Source organism: Argopecten irradians, chromosome 10 (genome assembly GCF_041381155.1).
Source record: "Argopecten irradians isolate NY chromosome 10, Ai_NY, whole genome shotgun sequence".
In the NCBI taxonomy this organism is placed as follows: Eukaryota; Metazoa; Mollusca; class Bivalvia; order Pectinida; family Pectinidae; genus Argopecten; species Argopecten irradians.
In genome coordinates this window covers 39,347,825-39,372,176 of record NC_091143.1, presented here as the reverse complement: position 1 = coordinate 39,372,176, position 24,352 = coordinate 39,347,825, and the positions used below count along the sequence as shown (strand labels likewise).

General features: G+C 35.5%; 1 protein-coding gene across 1 annotated transcript; it reads left to right on the top strand.

Annotated features, from left to right (window-relative positions):
• Positions 1–134: 134 nt before the first annotated feature.
• LOC138333872 (uncharacterized) lies at positions 135–23,016 on the top strand. The gene is made up of 16 exons (XM_069282515.1): positions 135–195; positions 1,656–1,876; positions 2,276–2,376; positions 3,275–3,415; positions 4,591–4,702; positions 5,150–5,266; positions 6,106–6,235; positions 7,177–7,248; positions 9,162–9,294; positions 9,810–9,977; positions 10,726–10,916; positions 14,388–14,511; positions 14,888–15,107; positions 18,807–18,955; positions 19,760–19,984; positions 21,768–23,016. Exons 2-16 carry the CDS (start codon positions 1,660–1,662, stop codon positions 22,458–22,460), a joined length of 2,793 nt encoding a protein of 930 aa, XP_069138616.1. The 5' UTR covers positions 135–195; positions 1,656–1,659; the 3' UTR covers positions 22,461–23,016.
• The last annotated feature ends 1,336 nt before the right edge of the window (positions 23,017–24,352 follow it).

Below are 24,352 nucleotides of genomic sequence, written 5' to 3'. Positions count from 1 at the left end.
TATTGTATTCATACAAATACAAAAACATATCACAACTGACATTATTCTGGATTTTAACAAGCACATACAGTAATAAAAAATAATGTAATGATTGTCCGGATGTTTCCTCGCCCCTGCCGTTTAATAGTTTATGCACTATATCTCCGTTTCCGGTTTAGATTGAGCTGATTTCCTCCAACATGTGGATTTGTTTACGTATGTTTTCTTTTCGTATATTTAATTGTAACGATTACCAAGTCACCTGACACATAATGTCAGTCTGTGCCTTACTTATATTTGCTCTAATAGTACTTATATTTGCTCTGATAATATTGTGATGACTTTTATCTCTTTAGCCTATCTAGAGAGCCTTTAGTCCGCTAAACCTGCCTATATTTCTGCTTATGTACAGCCTGCAGAGCCTTACTTGTTAATATTTGTACATGTATACGATTCAACCATTAAATTACGGTTAAACCCACCAAGGACGTATATGAGAAGGATAAGTCACACTGGGTTTTGGGGAAGTCCAAGGCAGGCGCTTTTGTGTTTGTGCACTGACCGTGACGTTGGGCGACGACTGATTTTCCTTTGATATCCGCCGGCGCAGCCTTTGATGTAGCTTGCGGGTGCGAGGGTTACCGTCTTACTTTCTGAAGCGGTGCTGTCATTTCATGAGCTGTCGATTTTTTTTTAACGAAAATTTAAGACATATCCCCTAAACATTCCGTCTTTAAAGCAAGTTATAAACGTCGTGAAATTTAATAAACTTTACAATGGTGTTTCGTTTGACTCGATAAGACAAGTATTTGTTGAGAAAAACGGTTTTTATTCCCGGTTCATAGGCGTCTCGCGTGGTGTTTAGTAATGTAAAGAGACAGACACGAATCCTTCCATTAAATTACGGTTAAACCCACCATCAACTATTCTTAGGCTTTACCATGAGCTTCTCACTCTTGGCGAGTGTTACAAAGTCCAGGGTTTTAATTCACACCAGAACGAGCTACATCCTTATATTTATATCTCAATCACCAACAATGATCTAGTATATGCTACAACGTACATCTCTGCCTGTCTACCTTGTCACAATTAAGAAAGCGTGCAATTAAGAAACGTCATTAGGCCTAACATAATTTTTGTTGCCTGGTGGAAATTTCCGAAGCGGTAATGTCATATTAAATGGGTTTTAAAATAAGATTTAGGACTTGAAATGTATAAATGTAATGCAACATTATGTTAACAATTCCCTTTGAAAGTTTCACTGATGTTTTCATAATGAATTTTTGAAAGTGTACTGTATACAATGTATTTTGTGATCAAATGAGAATGTGATTTCGAATACAGTCTTATGCAACACTACCATGGATCTTGTTTTGACTTCAGAATCAGAAAGTTGTACAACTCTACTTATGTATATGGATGATTTACATAGATGAACTGAGACAACCTTTGCCACAAGAGTTTGCTTCGTGAACTTGTACATGATCGCTGTAATACTTGATCAATGATCATGTGCTTTGGTAGATGTAATAGTGATGTCAATTAAATTTGAATTTAATTAAATATACCAAAATGTGAAGCATGAAACATCAAAATATTGGATAATTAACACTTGTTTTGATGATGTTGAAGTGGCTTTATCAGGTTTAAGATTAAGATCTCAATTTTTTTTACAGTAATATGGACTTCCCTGAAGCCAACTTTCCAAACCCATCTGCTCAGGTAACAAAGAGACATGAGGTGTTTTATGAGTATGGTTCCCATGGTTTCGTCGATGTTCAACAGCGTGGACAGAAGAATGAAGCAGTTTGTCAAAAGGTTCCAGAAGGCTTTCTGAGAAAGGGAGATTATTTGTGTGCGAAACGTCCAACACTACCACTATCTTCTTCACCAGAAAGTATGCATGAAAATGCAATGAATCACATTGATAACAATATGGCTTTAATGATTATAACTTGGTTTTAGGAACACAGAAAAACAAATTCATAATGATGTAATGATTTAACTCATTTACCCCTGAAATTTCATAATGGACTCTTCTAGTCTTTTATTTCAAAGAGCCAAAATGTGTCTTCAGGGTGGATTTTTTCATGATAATTAATTGTAAGTCAATGAAAAATTGTAAATTATGACAACGTGCATTGTACATGTACATTGATCATTCTCGATCCTTCCTCCAATTTCTCTACATATTAGATGAGCAATTGTTGTAGCATCAATTCTTGTTGTCTTTAATTCTTAATTTGAGGAAATAAGCATTAATCCAGCTTACCTGCACTTTCATTTTTCATTTCAGATGTGGATGCCAATAACACATGTGATCTCATGAAAGATGTATTAAAGGTACAGGAAGAAGCTGCAAATTTCAAGAGACTTATAAACCATTACAGCTTCGAAGTAAGTACTCATAACAGGAGAGTCTAAGTACCTCTAGATTTGTAATATGTGCAGTTAGTTAGGGGCAAAGAAATTATTTCAACAGTGTGGACAGATAAAATCCTGTCAAATTTTGAAGAAATTTGCCCATTCACATAACATAAAGATAATAATAGAACTATTAGAACAAATAGTAAGAGAATGTATAATTATTAATTTAAGGATGTACCGTTTAAAATTATTTAAAGATGCTCCACAGCTGACAAACCATATTTTTGCTCTGACAAAAACAGGAGCAGACAAGTTAGTATTTAAAAAAGTTACTTACTTAACACCATTACCACCATTGTAAAGTTTGAGCTTCCCATTTTACTTCAAGATAAAAATATTAAAAATTGTCGATTGGATCCCGAAAAAATTCTTTGGTACTATTTCCACTGTGGAATGAAGTACTGATTATGCATGCACCAAAAGTAAAATAAATGGTCTGTTGTGTTACACGTTTAAACCCTAACTGATGGTCAAATGATGAGTATCATTTATGATCTGTCGGCGGTGGAGCATCTTTAACGTAAGCGATGGAACGGGGAGTGGAGGATAAATATGTGTTGCTTTCTGTTGTGTGTAACTTTGATGGGGAGGGGTGGGTAGGGGTAGTGGTGGGATATTTCTAGTTGTTCATAACTTCATACGATGCATACTTTGACTTGAGTATCTTTCCAAATGTATGGTTTGTCCGATAATAGCTTTAAAACGAAGGGGAGATGCCAAATATGATATTTATTAATGAGTTAAATGAGGTGTTTGTTTTTATTTACTGGGAGAAGAGAAAGACTCTTTATGCAATAATTGTATCTGTAAGATATGTAAAAAACATCATGTCATTATGTCAGATAACAAACATTTGTTCTATATTTAGCATGATACCTTGTCTGAGAATGCCAAGAAACGTATAAGAAACTACAGTTTAAAACGGACAAGGAAACAGTGTAAGGACTTACATCTTCTACAGAGGCTAGCTGAACAGTATGGGAAGTTTCGTGAACTTTCTGACATTCCTGTAAGTGTGTTTCAGTATTCCTTCACATGTACTATGTAATAAGGCCATATATAAAAAAATTGTTTCCGGTAACCCGACCGACCCTATAAAATCAGTGTCTACTTAAAAATTTTTTTATCAGTTTTGTCCTCAAGCAAACAAATAACAACCTAAATTTTGTTTAGTTTTGCACAAAATCAGGAATTTTGGTACAAAGTCTGTCAATTTCAGACACCAACAATCCTGTGGGAATCAAATCCATGGTTTACATAAGGTTGAATAAAGCCTATTTCAGTTTTTCACTGCAAGAAACGGACCAAGAGAAAAAATATTTAAAAAAAAAAAAAAATCTCTACCTACTGACCCATTTTTAAAGGGTGTTACCGAAATTTTTTTTTTTTAATTTGGCCTAACTATAGTTACAAGCAGAGTTAGTCTGATTTTAGTTTTTCCTGATAGCAATAATGTTGCTATGGTTAAAATTGTATGTTGTATGTGATAGTGACTTCTACTGCTCACTCATTAGAACCTGCGCTTACCCAAAACCTTTTTATCAAGTTACCATCAACGAAAAAAATAACAACTAAAATTATTTTTGAACTTGGCCAAGATAAGAATTTATATGCATGTACATGTGAATAGTGTCTAAACAAGATACTTAAGGAATCAATTCCATGGACTTTATCTCTGGTTACTGGTTATAGATTTAGCCAAGCAATAAAAGTTAAAAAAAAAAAATGGATAGTATGTACCCAGTCAAGATTGCAATATTTTGTTGAATGATATTACAATCATGGGATGTTTCGTGATGACAATATCTTATAAATAATTTTCATGTCGTTTACCTTTGAATTATTTATAACGATATAAGATGATATTCTGAAGATATTTAAAAAGATGCCTAAAATTACATTAAATTGTAATAATGAACGATTTTCTGTTTCAAATAAATATTGTAATGTTTAGTTAAATTATTAGATAAACAGATGTATACTCTATATACTGCAGGATATACCTCTTAATTTTTTTTCATATGAAATTTTTTGATATACATGTACATGTACATCTATAAGACAATGGATGATTTTATCTTATGACATATTCTTAACCTTTAATTGATTTCTTACATTAACATTTTACTGAACTAGTAATTTTTACAATAGCAAAATAAGCAAGAACATTATTTTTCTTTCCAGAAAACAAACTCTGAGTATGCTGGTGGGTGTATTTCTTGTCTAGTGGGGACATCAGATGAAACCACAGATGTTCGCCTTGTGTCAGCAGCTGGTAACAACCTCTCTCAACTCAGTATCCTTCTATACATAACAGATAAACTTAAACTAATCACATTAATACAGTTACACAATCTAACATCGTCAAGAGTTTAACTCGGACAAAATTGCAACAGGATTCATTTTTGTTGTTGGTTAAGTTGGATTAGTTTAACGCCCTATTAACAATCTGGGTTATTTAAGGATGTGCCAGGTTTAATGATTGAGAAAAGCCGAAGTTCCTGAGACCAGCGGTTAGTATCTGGCAGCTGCCCCACATGGAATTTGAACTTGTAGCACAACTTCAACATTCTCACCTGTAACCTTTTAGCAATATCGTTGAGTTATTGACTTAATTTAACGACTTGTATTCCAATATCAAACATTGCTAGCTTTGTCTTAACATGCCAGGTGAGCAATACAGGCCCTCTGTGCCTTATGTATACAGTTAGAACCAGAGAAAATTTAACTTAACAGTTATAAGGAATCTCACATGTGAAGATTGACCAAAAGGAATTGACATTGCGACTGGGCCAGCAGGATAAGTTGATAGAGGACTGGCCAGTTAGAGAGGTGACGGCCAGATGTGTGTCAGGTCAAGGTCAGTATATCTATGTACATGTAATTCTCTAATAACTTATTGCTTTATTACACAGTCACAATACTCAAATAGATCATCAAAAAAAAGGCAAAAAAATCTCTTCTGATATTTGATCAGTAGATACGTAGATACAAATTTCTGTATGATTTCTTGATTTTCTTCCAATGAATGATCTCAAAACAATTCTGTGTGACAGGATCAAAATAAGATTTAATAATTCAGTCGAACGGAAAACATCAATATAATAGACTTGACATATGATGTGTACGATGCGGAATGTCCTTGTTTACATTGCCGTCCTAACTGGAACTACTAAAAGTAGGCGGTGCCGCCTAACAGCATCAAATAAAGGGACGTAATGAGATAGGTTCCAATTATCATCACGTTAAAATAAGTACCAGGACACATTTTTGTAGGCAATGTTTTCTTTATTAATACAGTTAGTTAGAATTAGTTAGTATTGAAATGATTTACCGTATTCGACCTAATAAGCGGTCATGTCCCTATAAGCGCCCCTCCCCCTTTTTGAGGCCTCAATTTCAATTGCCCAGGCATAGATTAAGACCAAAACTACACAAAAATGTATAGATTTGCAATACAATTTCGTTCTATTAGCACCTTTTCATTCTTTGTAATTTGTATACGCCCTTGGCGCTTGTTGGGTCGAATACGGTACTTACATTGTTTCCTTTAAAGAAGATTGTGCATAGAATTGTCATATTTCTTTTGAGAAATATTGTGGCAAATGCCTACATTTCTTAGGACATTTTTACATATATTTTCAATAATGGTTTGTATTAAAAAGACAGTATTGAGACTTGTTTGTTTTTGGTCCACAGAACACATAGCTGCCAGAGGTCTCAACTCATGTAGACTTTACAGTAACAGACGTGAGGGTAGGAAATTTAAGTCTGTAGCTGCGGCAACCTTCACTGCAGAGCAGGGACAACCAACCTCTGTTTGTCTCAGGTAGGCAGGGTGGGTCACTGCAGGGACAACCAACCCCGTTTGTCTCAGGTAGGCAGGGTGGGTCACAGCTGGGGCAACCAAGGTCTGTTTGTCTCAGGTAGGCAGGGTGGGTCACAGCAGAGACAACCAACCTCTGTTTGTTTCAGGTAGGCAGGGTGGGTCACAGCAGGGACAACCAACCTCTGTTTGTCTCAGGTAGGCAGGTTGGGTCACAGCAGGGACAACCAACCTCTATTTGCCTCAGGAAGGCAGGGTGGGTCACAGCAGGGACAACCAACCTCTGTTTGTCTTAGGTAGGCAGGTGGGTCACAGCAGAGACAACCAACCTCTGTTTGTTTCAGGTAGGCAGGGTGGGTCACAGCAGAGACAACCAACCTCTGTTTGTTTCAGGTAGGCAGGTGGGTCACAGCAGGGACAACCAGCCTCTGTTTGTCTCAGAAAGGCAGGGTGGGTCACAGCAGGGACAACCAACCTCTGTTTGTCTCAGGTAGGCAGGGTGGGTCACAGCAGAGACAACCAACCTCTGTTTGTTTCAGGTAGGCAGGGTGGGTCACAGCAGGGACAACCAACCTCTGTTTGTCTCAGGTAGGCAGGTTGGGTCACAGCAGGGACAACCAACCTCTGTTTGTCTCAGGTAGGCAGGTTGGGTCTCCTTGATGATTCATCTTTATTTTGAATACATTTTACATGTGACATTTTTACTTCATAATTATGGTGCACATACTTTCTTCATTCACAAGTCTATCAACCAGCATCAAGATCATGATTTATGACGGTATTCCAAATTTAGATTTGTGTTTCCTTGTGATGTTATTCATTGGAAACAATAATCAACAATTATTTGTAGTAATATTTGTTTTTACTCTTCGGAAACCTGCCTTGGTTAAATGCTACTTGTGCTGTGCATGTTAATATGAGATAACCGGTATATTTTTTTACAGTAAATATATCCCAGGGGAGTGTTTGGTTTCCACGACAACCGGTGCTGTGTATCTATGGTCTTCTGATCAAAGGTGAGACACAGAATATATATCTGTAGATACATGTATAAGTCCCTGTAGATAACCTTACCCATAATAAATTCTCTCTTTTATATATAAATGTACTGTGAAACTGTAACTATTGAAAGTCTTGCTTTACAACATACATATCAAGATTTTGTGGTGGAGAAAAATTGAGTTCATGGGTAAAAATCACCAACCAACAGTTTTTAACACCTAGAAAATGTTCCCATGTGGCTCTAAAATTGTTACTGTATATTTGCTGATATTCATTTTTTTTAATATCGCTAAATTAACAAATTCATTCAATTTCAAGAAATTTTGATACCTTACAAAATTGATCAAAATGGTAGTTTTAAACTTTTACATCTTACAGTCTGTCGTATGAATAAATATATATATATATCAAAGATTACAAAGAAAGTTCGCGAAAATAAATCACAACAAATAAGTTCCAAACAAAAAATCTCAAAAATTTGCACCCACAAAATATAACAACTATAGATAGAGTATTGTTTTAGAGTAAATTATTGTACAGTAAACATGAATCTACAATGGACCCGCGATAATCCGGACGCCGATAGTCCGGAAATCTCACAATCCGGACGGAAATGTCAGGGAACGGATTTCCATAACGTTATTTATACTCACTTATTTGAGCCCGGAAATTCGGATTCAGAATCTGGAACTCCATTTTGAGAACGGAATGTAATTTTCGTTAAAAAATTTGGGCAATAATCTGGACAATTTGTTGTTGCGATGTGCCAAGAAAATCTAAGGCCAGCTACAGTCAATACACACTACCTTTTGACACTAGTGTGTGTTGTCATAACGACGGTTGCCAGGTCATAGCCACGGGTGTTTACCTGAACACCTTTCACACAGGTACATGCAGTCATGTAACGGTTCACGGAGATCAAACTTCAGTGTTGTAATTGAGATACGCAATATATTTTTAGCCACACGCTTTTAAACATGCAGTTTGAGCTTAAAATACGGGTACATATGCTGTAGATCTATACCTTACTGGTTTCGCATGCAGAATATATCGCTCTGAGTGTCGGATTCTCCTCCAAAGATAATACTCAGAATAATAATAAGTATTTTAAATGTATGTGAATCAGATATAAAGGCTACGGCACATGCCATTTACACGTGTTTGACATTGTGCACGAAGTTAGACGTGAATGGGCCCGGGCGCGTGATTGTTACACACGTCTGTGAGTCAGAAAGCAAAGACTTGTGGAAATGGTCAATAAAAAGACACAATATACAAAATAACAATTATATTAGTTCTTGAAATGTTCATAACTATTTGTTATCATAGTTTTTCTATGCTAAGAATGTACATGATATTGATGCTTGGTTAGGCATTTTGAAACATAATTTGCCGTACGACAGATCATGAGTGGGATACGTAGCTATATGCATACATAGTACAAAATTAACGATGGCTTTTGGTTTTGTATTTTGAAAAAGAAATACGTCTATTTAATATTATTAATGTAATAATATAAAAAAAAACAACACTTTTAAAACATAACAAATGAAGTATTTATTATAATACACATATATAACATAAAAGCCTATCATGGATTACAAGGTAAAGGGGAGTAACTTGTAATTGACAATTTAATTGACTAAGAACACAGGATTCGGCAGTCCGGAAAACTCATAATCCGGCGGTTTAGGCTGGGAACGAAGGTGTCCGGATTATCGAGGGTCCACTGTATATGTCTATGACAGGAATCTTACTGACATACTTTATCTATCTTATATATTTCTGTTTATTGAATTCTCACTCAATAATAATGATAATGATAATAAACTTTATTTAAAGAGGATAGATTTACATGTTAAGTCAAAGGCTACCATATGGTCCTCCTGTAAGTAAAACACAATATCACTTTGTTTTAATGTTACAGTCCATCAGTATTGATAGAAGACCGACCCACAAGGTTTTTATGTACGTTACCATGGCGACGAGCTGAGTTTGGTGCACATCCTCGTGAAGTGGTTGCTGCTGATCCAACTGTTGTACAACTGTTTGATGTCAGGGTAAGCTTTTCTGTGAACCAGGCCATTCAAATATTAATCATTTACAATATTGATGTGTTGAACATGATGAAAACAATTTCTTTATTCATGACAGTCATGTTTTGTCAACTCTTCGGTTAGGCATCTAGGAATGGTACATCTTCATGTGGAACATTCTTTTATTTTAGACAGATTTCAACAACTTTATAAGTGTGATAGTAGAATCATACAGAAGTGTGTTTGTATCAAATGTTTGTCCCCTGTATGTTGTAGAGGAGTCCTTGTAGGTCTGGTGTTGATCTGTTTGTCCCCTGCATGTTGTAGGGGAGTCCTTGTAAGTCTGGTGTTGATCTGTTTGTCCCCTGTATGTTGTAGAGAAGTCCTTGTAAGTCTGGTGTTGATCTGTTTGTCCCCTGTATGTTGTAGGGAAATCCCTGTCAGCCTGGTGTTGACCTGTTTGTCCCCTGTATGTTGTAGAGAAGTCCCTGTCAGCCTGGCATTGATCTGTTTGATTTATTTGTCCCTGTATGTTGTAGAGAAGTCCCTGTAAGCCTGGTGTTGACTTGTTTGCCTTACCCAGTTCGATGGTGATGACAGGAGAGAGAATATACATGTTCACACAGTCTGCAGCGTCCGAGTTTCATCACTTTGTCGCAACTGATTACAGCTTTTTCTTACTTGACCAGCGATTTCCGTCCACACCGGTAAGTTTCAACAGAGTTGTTCTTGAAATTGAATTTGTTCTAAAGTGGCAATGCTAGTCAGTTTGTAAAGGTCTTTTACCACTCGCTGCATGTTTCTGCCTTATGCTCATGATCATTTACATGGCACACATTTTGGACTGCTTGAAAAATGTAAACTTTTATCAGAAAGAAATTATTAAGATTAATAATTGTCAGTTATTTTTAATGTCCAAATTCATTAGTGCATTAACCTAAAGCAGTTTAGATAGTGTCAAGATAAGTACATATTTATGTCAACAATATACCAGATAGACTTACCAATGATGGGGTTTGATGGTTTTTGAAATATATCACAATATCATAGTGATGGGCCAATTATCGATCATTTATAATAAATAATCAGTGGCAATGTCCTTTCCGATTATCAAATATTGGTACAAAGTATGTTGTAGATTTTTTATTAACATATAATTTACCGGTAATAGATATTTTTTCAATCGTTAGTGGGTTGCTGTTAAATGTACTCTTTATCCTCATAAGAAAATGAAATATTTCTAAACTCTGAACTTTTGTGTAAGTATTCCATATCCAAAGAAAAAAAACACTGAAAAGTATAACTACAGCAAATTTGAATATCCATTATTTACTAGAAACAGATTATTTAATCAATTTTCGATTGGTTTATGACTTCTGAGTACAAAACGATAATCTATTATGATTTCAAACCGATTGGCCATCACTACAATATCATGTTTGGACTCCCCTTTAGGTACTAAATTGGAAGAGCATATTGAAAAATCCACCTCAGTATTTGGAAGGGGTCAACTTTCCTTCAAAAGGTCACAGCCTCCTTTTGATAGGCAGTCAGGGTCCTCCAGAAGTTTGCTGCTATACATATAAGTGTAGCTCAGGGAAGGCAGCTCAAGCATTAGGAGCACCCTGGAGAGTGTCAAGAATTGGGTGAGTTAGCTTAAATGGACTCATGGGTTTCAGATGCCAAAATTTAAAAATTACCTTAAAAATATAATGATACAGTAAGACCTTGTTTACATTGTGGACCTGTTTTGTTGTTTACATTGTGGATCTGTTGTGTTGTATACATTGTGGACCTGTTGTGTTGTTTGCATTGTAGACCTGTTGTGTTGTATACATTGTGGACTTGTTGTGTTGTATACAATGTGGATGTGTTGTGTTGTATACATTGTGGATCTGTTGTGTTGTATACATTGTGGATATGTTGTGTTGTATACATTATGGATCTGTTGTGTTGTATACATTGTGGACTGTTGTGTTGTATACATTGTGGACTGTTGTGTTGTATACATTGTAGATCTGTTGTGTTGTATACATTGTGGATCTGTTGTGTTGTATACATTGTGGATGTTGTGTTGTATACATTGTGGATCTGTTGTGTTGTATACATTGTGGACTGTTGTGTTGTATACATTGTGGATGTTGTGTTGTACATTGTGGATCTGTTGTGTTGTATACATTGTGGATTGTTGTGTTGTATACATTGTGGATCTGTTGTGTTGTATACATTGTGGATCTGTTGTGTTGTATACATTGTGGATCTGTTGTGTTGTATACATTGTGGATCTGTTGTGTTGTATACATTGTGATGTTGTGTTGTATACATTGTGGACCTGTTGTGTTGTATACATTGTGGACCTGTTGTGTTGTATATATTGTGGACCTGTTGTGTTGTATACATTGTGGATCTGTTGTGTTGTATACATTGTGGACCTGTTGTGTTTGTATACATTGTGGATCTGTTGTGTTGTATACATTGTGGACCTGTTGTGTTGTATACATTGTGGATCTGTTGTGTTGTATACATTGTGGATCTGTTGTGTGTATATTGTGGATCTGTTGTGTTGTATACATTGTGGATCTGTTTGTTGTATACATTGTGGATCTGTTGTGTTGTATACATTGTGGATCTGTTGTGTTGTATACATTGTGGATCTGTTGTGTTGTATACATTGTGGACCTGTTGTGTTGTATACATTGTGGATCTGTTGTGTTGTATACATTGTGGATCTGTTGTGTTGTATACATACATCATGGACCTGTTGTGTTGTATACATTGTGGACCTGTTGTGTTGTATACATCAGGGACCTGTTGTGTTGTATACATTGTGGACCTGTTGTGTTGTATACATTGTGGATCTGTTGTGTTGTATACATTGTGGACCTGTTGTGTTGTATACATTGTGGACCTGTTGTGTTGTATACATTGTGGATCTGTTGTGTTGTATACATTGTGGATCTGTTGTGTTGTATACATTGTGGATCTGTTGTGTTGTATACATTGTGGACCTGTTGTGTTGTATACATTGTGGATCTGTTGTGTTGTATACATTGTGGACCTGTTGTGTTGTATACATTGTGGACCTGTTGTGTTGTATACATTGTGGATCTGTTGTGTTGTATACATTGTGGACCTGTTGTGTTGTATACATTGTGGATCTGTTGTGTTGTATACATTGTGGACCTGTTGTGTTGTATACATTGTGGACCTGTTGTGTTGTATACATTGTGGACCTGTTGTGTTGTATACATTGTGGATCTGTTGTGTTGTATACATTGTGGATCTGTTGTGTTGTGTACATTGTGGATCTGTTGTGTTTGTATACATTGTGGATCTGTTGTGTTGTGTACATTGTGGATCTGTTGTGTTGTATACATTGTGGATCTGTTGTGTTGTATACATTGTGGATCTGTTGTGTTGTATACATTGTGGATCTGTTGTGTTGTATACATTGTGGACCTGTTGTGTTGTATACATTGTGGACCTGTTGTGTTGTATACATTGTGGACCTGTTGTGTTGTATACATTGTGGATCTGTTGTGTTGTATACATTGTGGACCTGTTTTGTTGTATACATTGTTGATCTGTTGTGTTGTATACATTGTGGATCTGTTGTGTTGTATACATTGTGGATCTGTTGTGTTGTATACATTGTGATTGTTGTGTTGTATACATTGTGGATGTTGTGTTGTATACATTGTGGATCTGTTGTGTTGTATACATTGTGGATATGTTGTGTTGTGTACATTGTGGATCTGTTGTGTTGTATACATTGTGGTTTTTTGCGTTGTATATATTGTGGATCTGTTGTGTTGTATATATTGTGGATCTGTTGTGTTGTGTACATTGTGGATCTGTTGTGTTGTATACATTGTGGATCTGTTGAGTTGTATACATTGTGGATCTGTTGTGTTGTATACATTGTGGATCTGTTGTGTTGTATACATTGTGGATTTGTTGTGTTGTATACATTGTGGATTTGTTGTGTTGTATACATTGTGGATCTGTTGTGTTGTATACATTGTGGATCTGTTGTGTTGTATACATTGTGGATCTGTTGTGTTGTATACATTGTGGATCTGTTGTGTTGTATACATTGTGGATCTGTTGTGTTGTATACATTGTGGACCTGTTGTGTTGTATACAATGTGGATCTGTTGTTTTGTATACATTGTGGATCTGTTGTGTTGTATACATTGTGGATCTGTTGTGTTGTATACATTGTGGATGTGTTGTGTTGTATACATTGTGGATCTGTTGTGTTGTATACATTGTGGATCTGTTGTGTTGTATACATTGTGGATCTGTTGTGTTGTATACATTGTGGACCTGTTGTGTTGTATACAATGTGGATCTGTAGTGTTTTACACATTGTGGATCTGTTGTGTTGTATACATTGTTGATCTGTTGTGTTGTATACATTGTGGATCTGTTGTGTTGTATACATTGTGGATCTGTTGTGTTGTATACATTGTGGACCTGTTGTGTTGTTTTCATTGTGGATCTGTTGGGTTGTTACATCATGGACCTGTTGTGTTGTATACATTGTGGACCTGTTGTGTTGTTACATCATGGACCTGTTGTGTTGTATACATTGTGGACCTGTTGTGTTGTATACATTGTGGATCTGTTGTGTTGTATACATTGTGGATCTGTTGTGTTGTATACATTGTGGATCTGTTGTGTTGTATACATTGTGGATCTGTTGTGTTGTATACATTGTGGATCTGTTGTGTTGTATACATTGTGGATCTGTTGTGTTGTATACATTGTGGATCTGTTGTGTTGTATACATTGTGGATCTGTTGTGTTGTATACATTGTGGATCTGTTGTGTTGTACACATTGTAGACCTGTTGTGTTGTATACATTGTGGATCTGTTGTGTTGTACACATTGTAGACCTGTTGTGTTGTTTACATTGTGGATCTGTTGTGTTGTTACATCATGGACATGTTGTGTTGTTTACATTGTGGATCTGTTGCATTGTTACATCATGGACATGTTGTGTTGTATACATTGTGGATCTGTTGTGTTGTATACATTGTGGACATGTTGTGTTGTATACATTGTGGATCTGTTGCGTTGTTACATCATGGACCTGTTGTGTTGTTTACAGAGATGTATTCCATCATCAATCTATGTGTGGGGGTTCAGAAGAGGTTCTAACCACCGACAGATTTAACACGTCCCTGGCCGGTATCACCACAATACCTCTGGACGATGACTTCTTCACTATACAAGTTTGTTTGATACCCATTTCTTATTAGTTGTACAGTATATACAGAATATTCAGAATATACAGTATATTATGTGAAGATCAGAAAATGATTAATCAGGAATGTGATGTCATCATTTTATCTTATCTCTGACAATATTTCTTCACGATTGATTACCTCAACATGACAAATGTTATTCTTTAGACAAGACTAAGTGTTAAGAAGCTCCTGGGTTGAGGACATTTTGTCCTATAGTGAGGCAGTTCAAATCGCCTTTCGTCCACGGTCTGTCATCCATCCGTTGTCCGTCCATCCTTCCGTCCCTACTTCTGTACGTCCATCTGTTTTTCTGTCCATCTTTCCGTCCGTTAATAGTTCCTGCTTTCCTATTGATATGCAGCTGGACAGTTATGGTGAGATATTCTACCAGGGATATCAATTCTCTGATGAGGTCCATGACAAGACCTGCTCTGTGGAAACAGATGGCCATCCCTGGGATGATATCACAATCAGGAAGGGGCACAAATGGATAACAAGATATGTTAGAAAAAGAAAAGAAACACAGAAAGATGAAAACAAAAGAAAACAGTCAACAGACCAGAATAATTGTGTTTATACAAGTAAGTGGCATTGATATGCATGTTAACTGGGACAATAGACTGAATACTTTCTAAAATAACTGGTACTCTCCCTCAGCTTACGTGTAACACCCAAAACTTATTGTCCACTGTCACAGTTGTATTTGATAGCATATCAACTTTATTTCAGTCTACTTTCTGGAATATCTGTAGTTTTGGCAATGCAAGTTAAGAGAAAAATAGCTAAAATCTGACCTGGAACTTCCTGTAGCCTGACCTTGGGCATCTGACCTTGGACAAAATAAAACCTGTACAATCTGACCTTGGACAAAATAAAACCTGTACAATGTGACAAAATAATTGTTTTACAATCTGACCTGGGACAAAATAAATCTTTTACAATCAGACCTGTTTCTAAATAAATCCTGCACAATTTTACTTGGGACAAAATGAATCCCGTACAATCTGATGTGGGACAAAATGGATCATGTATACTTTGACCTAGGACAAAATAAATCCTGTACAATCTGACCTGGAACAAAATAAAACCTGTACAATCTTACCTGGGACAAAATAAATCCTGTACAATCTGACCTGGGACAAAATAAATCCTGTACAATCTGACCTGGGACAAAATAAATCCTGTACAATCTGACCTGGGACAAAATAAATCCTGTACAATCTGACCTGGGACAAAATAAATCCTGTACAATCTGACCTGAGACAAAATAAATCCTGTACAATCTGACCTGGGACAAAATAAATCCTGTACAATCTGACCTGGGACAAAATAAATCCTGTACAATCTGACCTGGGACAAAATAAATCCTGTACAATCTGACCTGGGACAAAATAAATCCTGTACAATCTGACCTGGAACAAAATAAATCATGTATAATCTGACCTGAGACAAAATGAAATAAATCCTGTACAATCTGACCAAAGACAAAATGAAATAAATTCTGTACAATCTGACCCGAGACAAAGCGAAATAAATTCTGTACAATCTGACCAAAGACAAAACGAAATAAATTCTGTACAATCTGACCAAAGACAAAATGAAATAAATCCTTTACAATCTAACCAAAGACAAAATAAATTCTGTACAATCTGACCAAAGACAAAATGAAATAAATCCTGTACAATCTGACCAAAGACAAAATGAAATAAATCCTGTACAATCTAACCAAAGACAAAATAAATCCTGTACAATCTGACCTGGGACAAAATAAATCCTGTACAATCTGACCTGGGACAAAATAAATCCTGTACAATCTGACCTGGGACAAAATAAATCCTGTACAATCTGACCTGGGACAAAATAAATCCTGTACAATCTGACCTGGGACAAAATAAATCCTGTACAATCTGACCTGGGGCAAAATGAAATAAATCCTGTACAATCTGACCAAAGACAAAATGAAATAAATCCTGTACAATCTGACCAAAGACAAAATGAAATAAATCCTGTACAATCTGACCTGAGACAAAATGAAATAAATCCTGTACAATCTGACCTGAGACAAAATGAAATAAATCCTGTACAATCTGACCTGAGACAAAATGAAATAAATCCTGTACAATCAGAACTGAGACAAAATTAAATAAATCCTGTACTATCTGACCCGAGACAAAATGAAATAAATCCTGTACAATCTGACCAAAGACAAAATAAATCCTGTACAATCTGACCTGAGACAAAATGAAATAAATCCTGTACAATCTGACCTGAGACAAAATGAAATAAATCCTGTACAATCTGACCGAAGACAAAATAAATCCTGTACAATCTGACCTGAGACAAAATGAAATAAATCCTGTACAATCAGAACTGAGACAAAATGAAATAAATCCTGTACTATCTGACCTGAGACAAAATGAAATAAATCCTGTACAATCTGACCAAAGACAAAATAAATCCTGTACAATCTGACCTGAGACAAAATGAAATAAATCCTGTACAATCTGACCTGAGACAAAATGAAATAAATCCTGTACAATCTGACCGAAGACAAAATAAATCCTGTACAATCTGACCTGAGACAAAATGAAATAAATCCTGTACAATCTGACCTGAGACAAAATGAAATAAATCCTGTACAATCTGACCGAAGACAAAATAAATCCTGTACAATCTGACCTGAGACAAAATGAAATAAATCCTGTACAATCAGAACTGAGACAAAATGAAATAAATCCTGTACTATCTGACCTGAGACAAAATGAAATAAATCCTGTACAATCTGACCAAAGACAAAATAAATCCTGTACAATCTGACCTGAGACAAAATGAAATAAATCCTGTACAATCTGACCTGAGACAAAATGAAATAAATCCTGTACAATCTGACCGAAGACAAAATAAATCCTGTACAATCTGACCTGAGACAAAATGAAATAAATCCTGTACAATCTGACCTGAGACAAAATGAAATAAATCCTGTACAATCAGAACTGAGACAAAATGAAATAAATCCTGTACTATCTGACCTGAGACAAAATGAAATAAATCCTGTACAATCTGACCGAAGACAAAATTTAATAAATCCTGTACAATCTGACCTGAGACAAAATGAAATAAATCCTGTACAATCTGACTGAAGACAAAATAAATCCTGTACAATCTGACCTGAGACAAAATGAAATAAATCCTGTACAATCTGACCTGAGACAAAATGAAATAAATTCTGTACAATCTGACCAAAGACAAAATAAATCCTGTACAATCTGACCTGAGACAAAATGAAATAAATCCTGTACAATCTGACCTGAGACAAAATGAAATAAATCCTGTACAATCTGACCAAAGACAAAATAAATCCTGTACAATCTGACCTGAGACAAAATAAATCCTGTACAATCTGACCTGAGACAAAATAAATCCTGTACAATCTGACCTGAGACAAAATAAATCCTGTACAATCTGACCTTGGATAAAATAAATCCTGTACAATCTGACCTGGAACAAAATGAAATAAATCCTGTACAATCTGACCTGAGACAAAATGAAATAAATCCTGTACAATCAGAACTGAGACAAAATGAAATAAATCCTGTACAATCTGGCCTTGGATAAAATAAATCCTGTACTATCTGACCTGAAACAAAATGAAATAAATCCTGTACAATCTGACCTGGGGCAAAATGAAGTAAATCCTGTACAATCTGACCTTGGATAAAATAAATCCTGTACAATCTGACCAAAGACAAAATGAAATAAATCCTGTAGAATCAGAACTGAGACAAAATGAAATAAATCCTGTACAATCTGACCTGGGACAAAATAAATCCTGTACAATCTGACCTGAAACAAAATGTAATAAATCCTGTACAATCTGGACTGAGACAAAATGAAATAAATCCTGTACAATCTGACCTGGTACAAAATGAAATAAATCCTGTACAATCTGACCTGGGACAAAATAAAACCTGTACAATCTTACCTGGGACAAAATAAATCCTGTAAAATCTGACCTGGGACAAAATAAATCCTGTACAATCTGACCTGAGACAAAATAAATAACTATATCACAGGTTTATGCTCTCTTCAATCTTTAGTTGATGCCTTCGATGCCCTAAATTTCCTGCTTTTGTTAATTGCACTTAAATCTTTCCATATGCTTATTAGTTTTCTATTGTGATAATATAAGTTGATTGTGTAAAACTTCATTCATATTTAGCCTTAAAACTATTCTCTTACCCTCTAGATCTATATATATAAACCATTCTGTTACCCTCTAGATCTTTCTCTGAAGGAGGAACCTAATATACATTGTCCACTTTGTCATCCTGAACAACAACAAGAGGAGAGGATTGAAGATAACACTGACCCTTGTCCATCCTGTCATCAGACCTTGACCACTGCTCAGCAGCTTGTTCAGGCTGGACAGGTGAGTCCTTGTCTTACCACCAGAAGTGTTCAAAATGAAATGAAACTTGAAGATTAATGTAGATTTCACTTCTACTGAAGAATAAAATACAATGCTGTAAATTATACAATTACCATATTCACTGTAAGAAGTGCCCAGGGCATTTAGAAAATTGTAATGAAGAGGGCACTTTTTAGGGATCCACACATTGATTTGTCACTGTAAACATGCATAATATAATGCTGTTTTTACTTTGTGACACATCATTAAGTCATGACCTGATTCACAAGTTAATGCACATGCAATAACATGAATTTCATGTAACATGCATCATTGGAGACCCACAGGTGATCGCACTATACTATGCAACACTTATCACTTGATAAGTGTAGCGTAGTATAGTGCAATCACCTGTGGGTCTCCAACGATTGTAATATGGGATAAAATGCCAATGTTATAAACATCATAGAGTTATAAGACATTGTTTTATCCATGGGTTGGCGGCAACTCCTCCAGAAAAGAGAAGGGGTGCTAATTACGGAGAAATACGGCTTGGACTTTTAAAGTCTATAACTGTTTTATCATATGTTCAGAGAAGTAAAATAAAACGAAGCCTGATGATCTTAATTTATCCATCTCTAATAAATCTGCATAAATAATAAACAATTTATGTTTCCCATTGACAGTGTGATATGAAGGTTTATTTACCCAAAGATGTAATATTTCCCTTGGGTAAATAAACATTCATATCACACTGTTACCAGGGCCATGAATGCATAACATTGTAATGTTTTAAATATCTTGAATGTATGATCTGTTATATAGAGAGTCGTTGGATACAAGCCGGATAAAATCAGATACTGGGAAGACAGATACAAAACAGCAGAGGAATTGTGGCAGGCTCGGAATTCTGGAATACATTCAGAAAAACCTTGTTCTCCAATCGGAGAACCTGAGGGAAATTTTCCACAGACGAACGCTCTAAGTAAAATCCTTGTAGCATTGTGGGAGGAGGACAGTCCGGATCTGTCCGCTCTGCTGCTGGAGAGGGTGAGTTTTCATGTAATAGTTTCTTACAAATTGGAGTAATTTTTCTGAAAATAAAGTAGTCCATTAGGGCCATTATTGTACAATTATTGACCTTATTTTGGGTGAATACAAGAATTTTTCCACTGAGAATTTGGTATATCTAAAGGGATTGCTGGAAGTTTTGGGCTCATTTCAGGCAGACAAGCAATTTCAATAATTTTTAGTTCTGATCAAATTTACTAACAAAATATAAGATCTATGTTAGTTACTTAGTGGAGCAAGCTAATTTATAATTTTAAGTCAAGAGATATGTCAATGTCTGACTATATGGGATATGGGGATTCATTTCACTGCATTAAGTTAACATGAGGTTGCCTTTAGACTACATAATGAGCAATAATATCTACAAGACTCCATTCCCTCTTTGCATATTACAGAGTTAGCTCCCTCTGGGTAGGTATCAATTGTTATGTCATTATTTTGTGAGCGCAATTAACGTCGTTTTCTCCGAAACGTATGACGTTATGCTCGCAGACACATGACATCACAATCAATACCTACCCGCAAGTGCAGATAACTCTGTAATACGCAAATTCGGAATAATGTATATTTGTTAAATTTTACAGCTTTAAAATTTCCTGATTTACTGCTTGGAACTTATTTGCGATGGTTTATTTCTGCGAATTATCTTTGTAATTTTTGAAAACGTCATTACGACAGGCTATAATATGTATAACCATGATTTTCATTAATTTTTAGAGGAATTCAATTCCAAGAATTTGGATGGATTTTCGAATTTAGCAGAATTAAAACCCCCGCGAATATTAGTAACTATAGAGTACTTTGGTGTAAGGAGTAATTTAATTTTTCACTCCCTTTGGGGTAAGACAAAAGAATTTCAAACAGAGAGGTAAAAATTCTTACAATAGGATATTATTATATATATAATATATTATAAGATATTGGTTTACCTATCCCACATCAAAAGGGATGAATGATTTTTAGGTCACCTGAGACAAAGTCTCAAGTGACCTATTCTAATCGCCTTTTGTCCGTCGCTGTCCATCTTCCGTCATGCGTCGTTCGTAGTGTGTCGTATCTCTGTAAACAATTTACATTTTCAACTTCTCCAAAACTGCTGAAGCAATTTCAATGAAATTTTGCACAAACCTTCTAAGGCATAAGGCCAATCAAAATTGTGAATTATATGGTCCCCACCCCCCAGGGAGCTATGGGAGGGGCCAAAAGGGGTAAAATTGACTAAAATTTCAAAAATCTTCTTCTCTACTCACAGATGTGGTAGAATCAAATACTCCACAAAATACTCCACATCGATAGAAAGGCCTCAAGGCCCTCTACAAAAATTGTGAATTATATGACCTTGGGGTCTCTAGTTTCCCCCTGGGGAGGAGGTTAAGTTTACTATGATTTATATTCGGCAAACACATTTGTGAGCATTATTTGCTCATTTGTAATAGGAAATGAGTCAAATGATGTCAGAATTATCAGTATGAGATGGCCATTAAACCCTATTAACAAATTTTCTATGCCTGACCCCCAGGGGCCTTAAGGGTGGGGTCAAAAGGGTTTAAATAGGCAAAAACTTCAAAAATCTTCTTCTGAAATTCTGGAAATGGTAGAATCAAATACTTTTCATAGATAGAAAGGTTTTAAGATCCTTTACAAAAATTGTGAATTATATGATCCTGGGGTCTCAGGTTTCTTCCTGGGGAGGGGGTCAAGTTTACTATAGTTTCATTTGTAGAAAAGCATTCAAATGACATTTTATCATTTGATATTTCAGGATGAAGAAATAAAACAAAAAAGGAAGGAAAAGAAAGAATCGCAGCCAAAAAATTCAAACAGACTTTTAAATGAAGATCAGCAATTTATACGAAATCTTCAGTTAGCTGCGGATGGCGGTAATCAGCAGGGTTCATCACAGAGGGCCACTGCGATGTCACCGTCAGCTATGAGTAAAGAGGATGTAAATGGATACGATAGTGACGCTAGCTTTCATAGATTGTTTGGTATAAACACACTTAGGGAAGAGGACGACTTACCTGAAGATGCGTCAAGTTCTCATAGTCAAGCACCACAAAGTGCTGAGTTGGATAACATTCTTGCCAAATCTCAGGAATACTTGGAATCTTTGACAATTCAGCTGACTCCAAGGAAGAGAAAGAGGCGTTCATCTAGGTCTTCAGTGGGTTTATTTTCGGAATGTTCAAATGATGGAGGTAGTAGACAATTAACGTGTGAATTCGGGAATTTCTCACCACAGAGCGATAGATTGATCCAGGAGAGTGATAACACTAGCGTGGATGACTTTGACCATCAGTTTTTTTCACAAGACATTGCCCAGTCTTTTACCATGTTTTCAGGGTCCATCTCAAATGTTAATACTCCACAACAGGACTCACAGTCATCGTTACAAAGGACGTTTAACACTTCTAGATCAGCAAAGAAATTAAAAATGTCAGATGTAGGCTCCTAGCCTTTACTTATTCCGTCTTTGCTTATTACAGAGTTAGCTCCCTTGCCGGTAGGTATCGATTGTTACATCATTATTTTGTGAGCGCAATTCACGTCATTTTCTCCGAAAAGTATGACATTACACTCACAAACACATGACGTCACAATCAATACCTACCCGCAAGTGCAGATAACTCTGTAATATGCAAATTCGGAATATCAGTGATCTGTGATTCTCTGAAGTTATATCAGTTATGGTTCCATGGCCAAATACTTGTGATATTTTTATATAGTGACCTCAGAAATGTGATTGTGCATGAATGGATTTCTTTTTATTGTGACTTTAAAGACACTCAATTGATTACTCTAATTATATTAATAATTACAATTTTCATACCCTAACTGCTAAACAAATCAAAGTCTGTTTACAGATCAAGATGATTTTAAAGTCAGACTGCATGGTGCTCGGAATAACTATTATTAATTTTCATTTTCGTATTTTTGTTCTTAATATTTTTCATATCAATTCAAGCTGTCAATAAATTGCATGTGTAAATAAAATGTCATATTTCTGGTAATTTTCAGTCTTTTTATTACTGTTTGATAGGATATTGTTATTTGCAAAATTAATGCATTATTCCAAGTTTATCCTTTTGATAAAAAAGATATAAGATGTAAAAAAGATCAAAATTGTTAATAAGAAAATAGATACAGTGGAACTTGGTTGATACGATCTACGATAATTCGACAACCTGGCTTAATACGAAGTACTTTGCCAGTCCCGGCTGAATTCCCTCTTTATCTTTGTTTAAAGAACTTGGATAATTCGAATTAGGAAAACTCGAAGAACTCGAAAATAACTCGAAGATAATACAAAGTAAATTTGACAACATTCATACATAAAATGTTCTTTTAACTCGAAATGAGATTTTGTGGACAACGAGTTCGCCGAATATGCCGTTTTTCTTTTTCATAAATCTGCCGTAGAACAGCATTTTAAATTATATATCTAGGTTTTATTGTTATAATTTTGCAACTACCATCGGCAATTTTGACATCTCTCTTGTTCACATCATTTTACGACATGGAACTGGTCTATCTTTACCAAGTAAAGAGATTGTCAGAAGACATGATAACTCTTTTAATTCGAACACTCGGATAACTCGAAGTTTTACCGTGGTCCCTTCGAGTTCGTATTTAACCGAGTTCCACTGTAATGTATTTCTATGGAAAGAAATATTTGTTATTAATTGTGAAGGTATTTTGATTTTTTGTTTGGCTTATTCTACGTGAAGTCAGGGGGGGAATCAGTCAATGACTTTTAATTTATAGTTTGATAATTTGAAATGCTGTAACAAATTTTTCTCGTGGTTTTATGGCATTCATTATAGTAAGCTTTTACTAAACATGTTTTTAATGTGAAATTTATGACAGAGTTGTGTCCCTTTATCTAAATTTCCACTACACAGGCGTTTTTCAATTATGCAGTTTGACTGGTTGGACCTACATGTAGTTGTTCGTTTATGATTTAAAGCTGGACATGATGGTTTTTAATTGTTTTCAGATGAGCTTTGACAAAGCCCTCCGAACAAACAAAAATGACCACACTATTATATTGGTTAGTGTTTGGAAGCGTTGACACAGTTATGTCCCTTTATTCATGGATGCATGAAGAAAGCAAATCTTGTGGGTTTTTTTATTTGTGTTTCTGATTAAGTATATGGTTTCCTGGAATCAGTGAGATATTTACTAAGATTTGTCTTAACAGTATCTATAGAATGACCAGTTGATAGTAAAATAAATAAAAAAACTTGGACTATAAGAACATTTTAATGAGAATTTTTTAAATTTGAATAATATTAATTGCTCTTGCGTAGAAATCTGATAATAGATTTCTCTATTCAAACTTTACAC

Coding starts and splice junctions, on each gene's coding strand:
- LOC138333872 (XM_069282515.1), top strand. CDS start 1,660: ATGGACTTCCCTGAAGCCAACTTTCCAAACCCATCTGCTCAGGTAACA. Junction 9,978..10,725: donor AGCGATTTCCGTCCACACCG/GTAAGTTTCAAC, acceptor ACTCCCCTTTAG/GTACTAAATTGGAAGAGCAT. Junction 14,512..14,887: donor ATGACTTCTTCACTATACAA/GTTTGTTTGATA, acceptor ATTGATATGCAG/CTGGACAGTTATGGTGAGAT.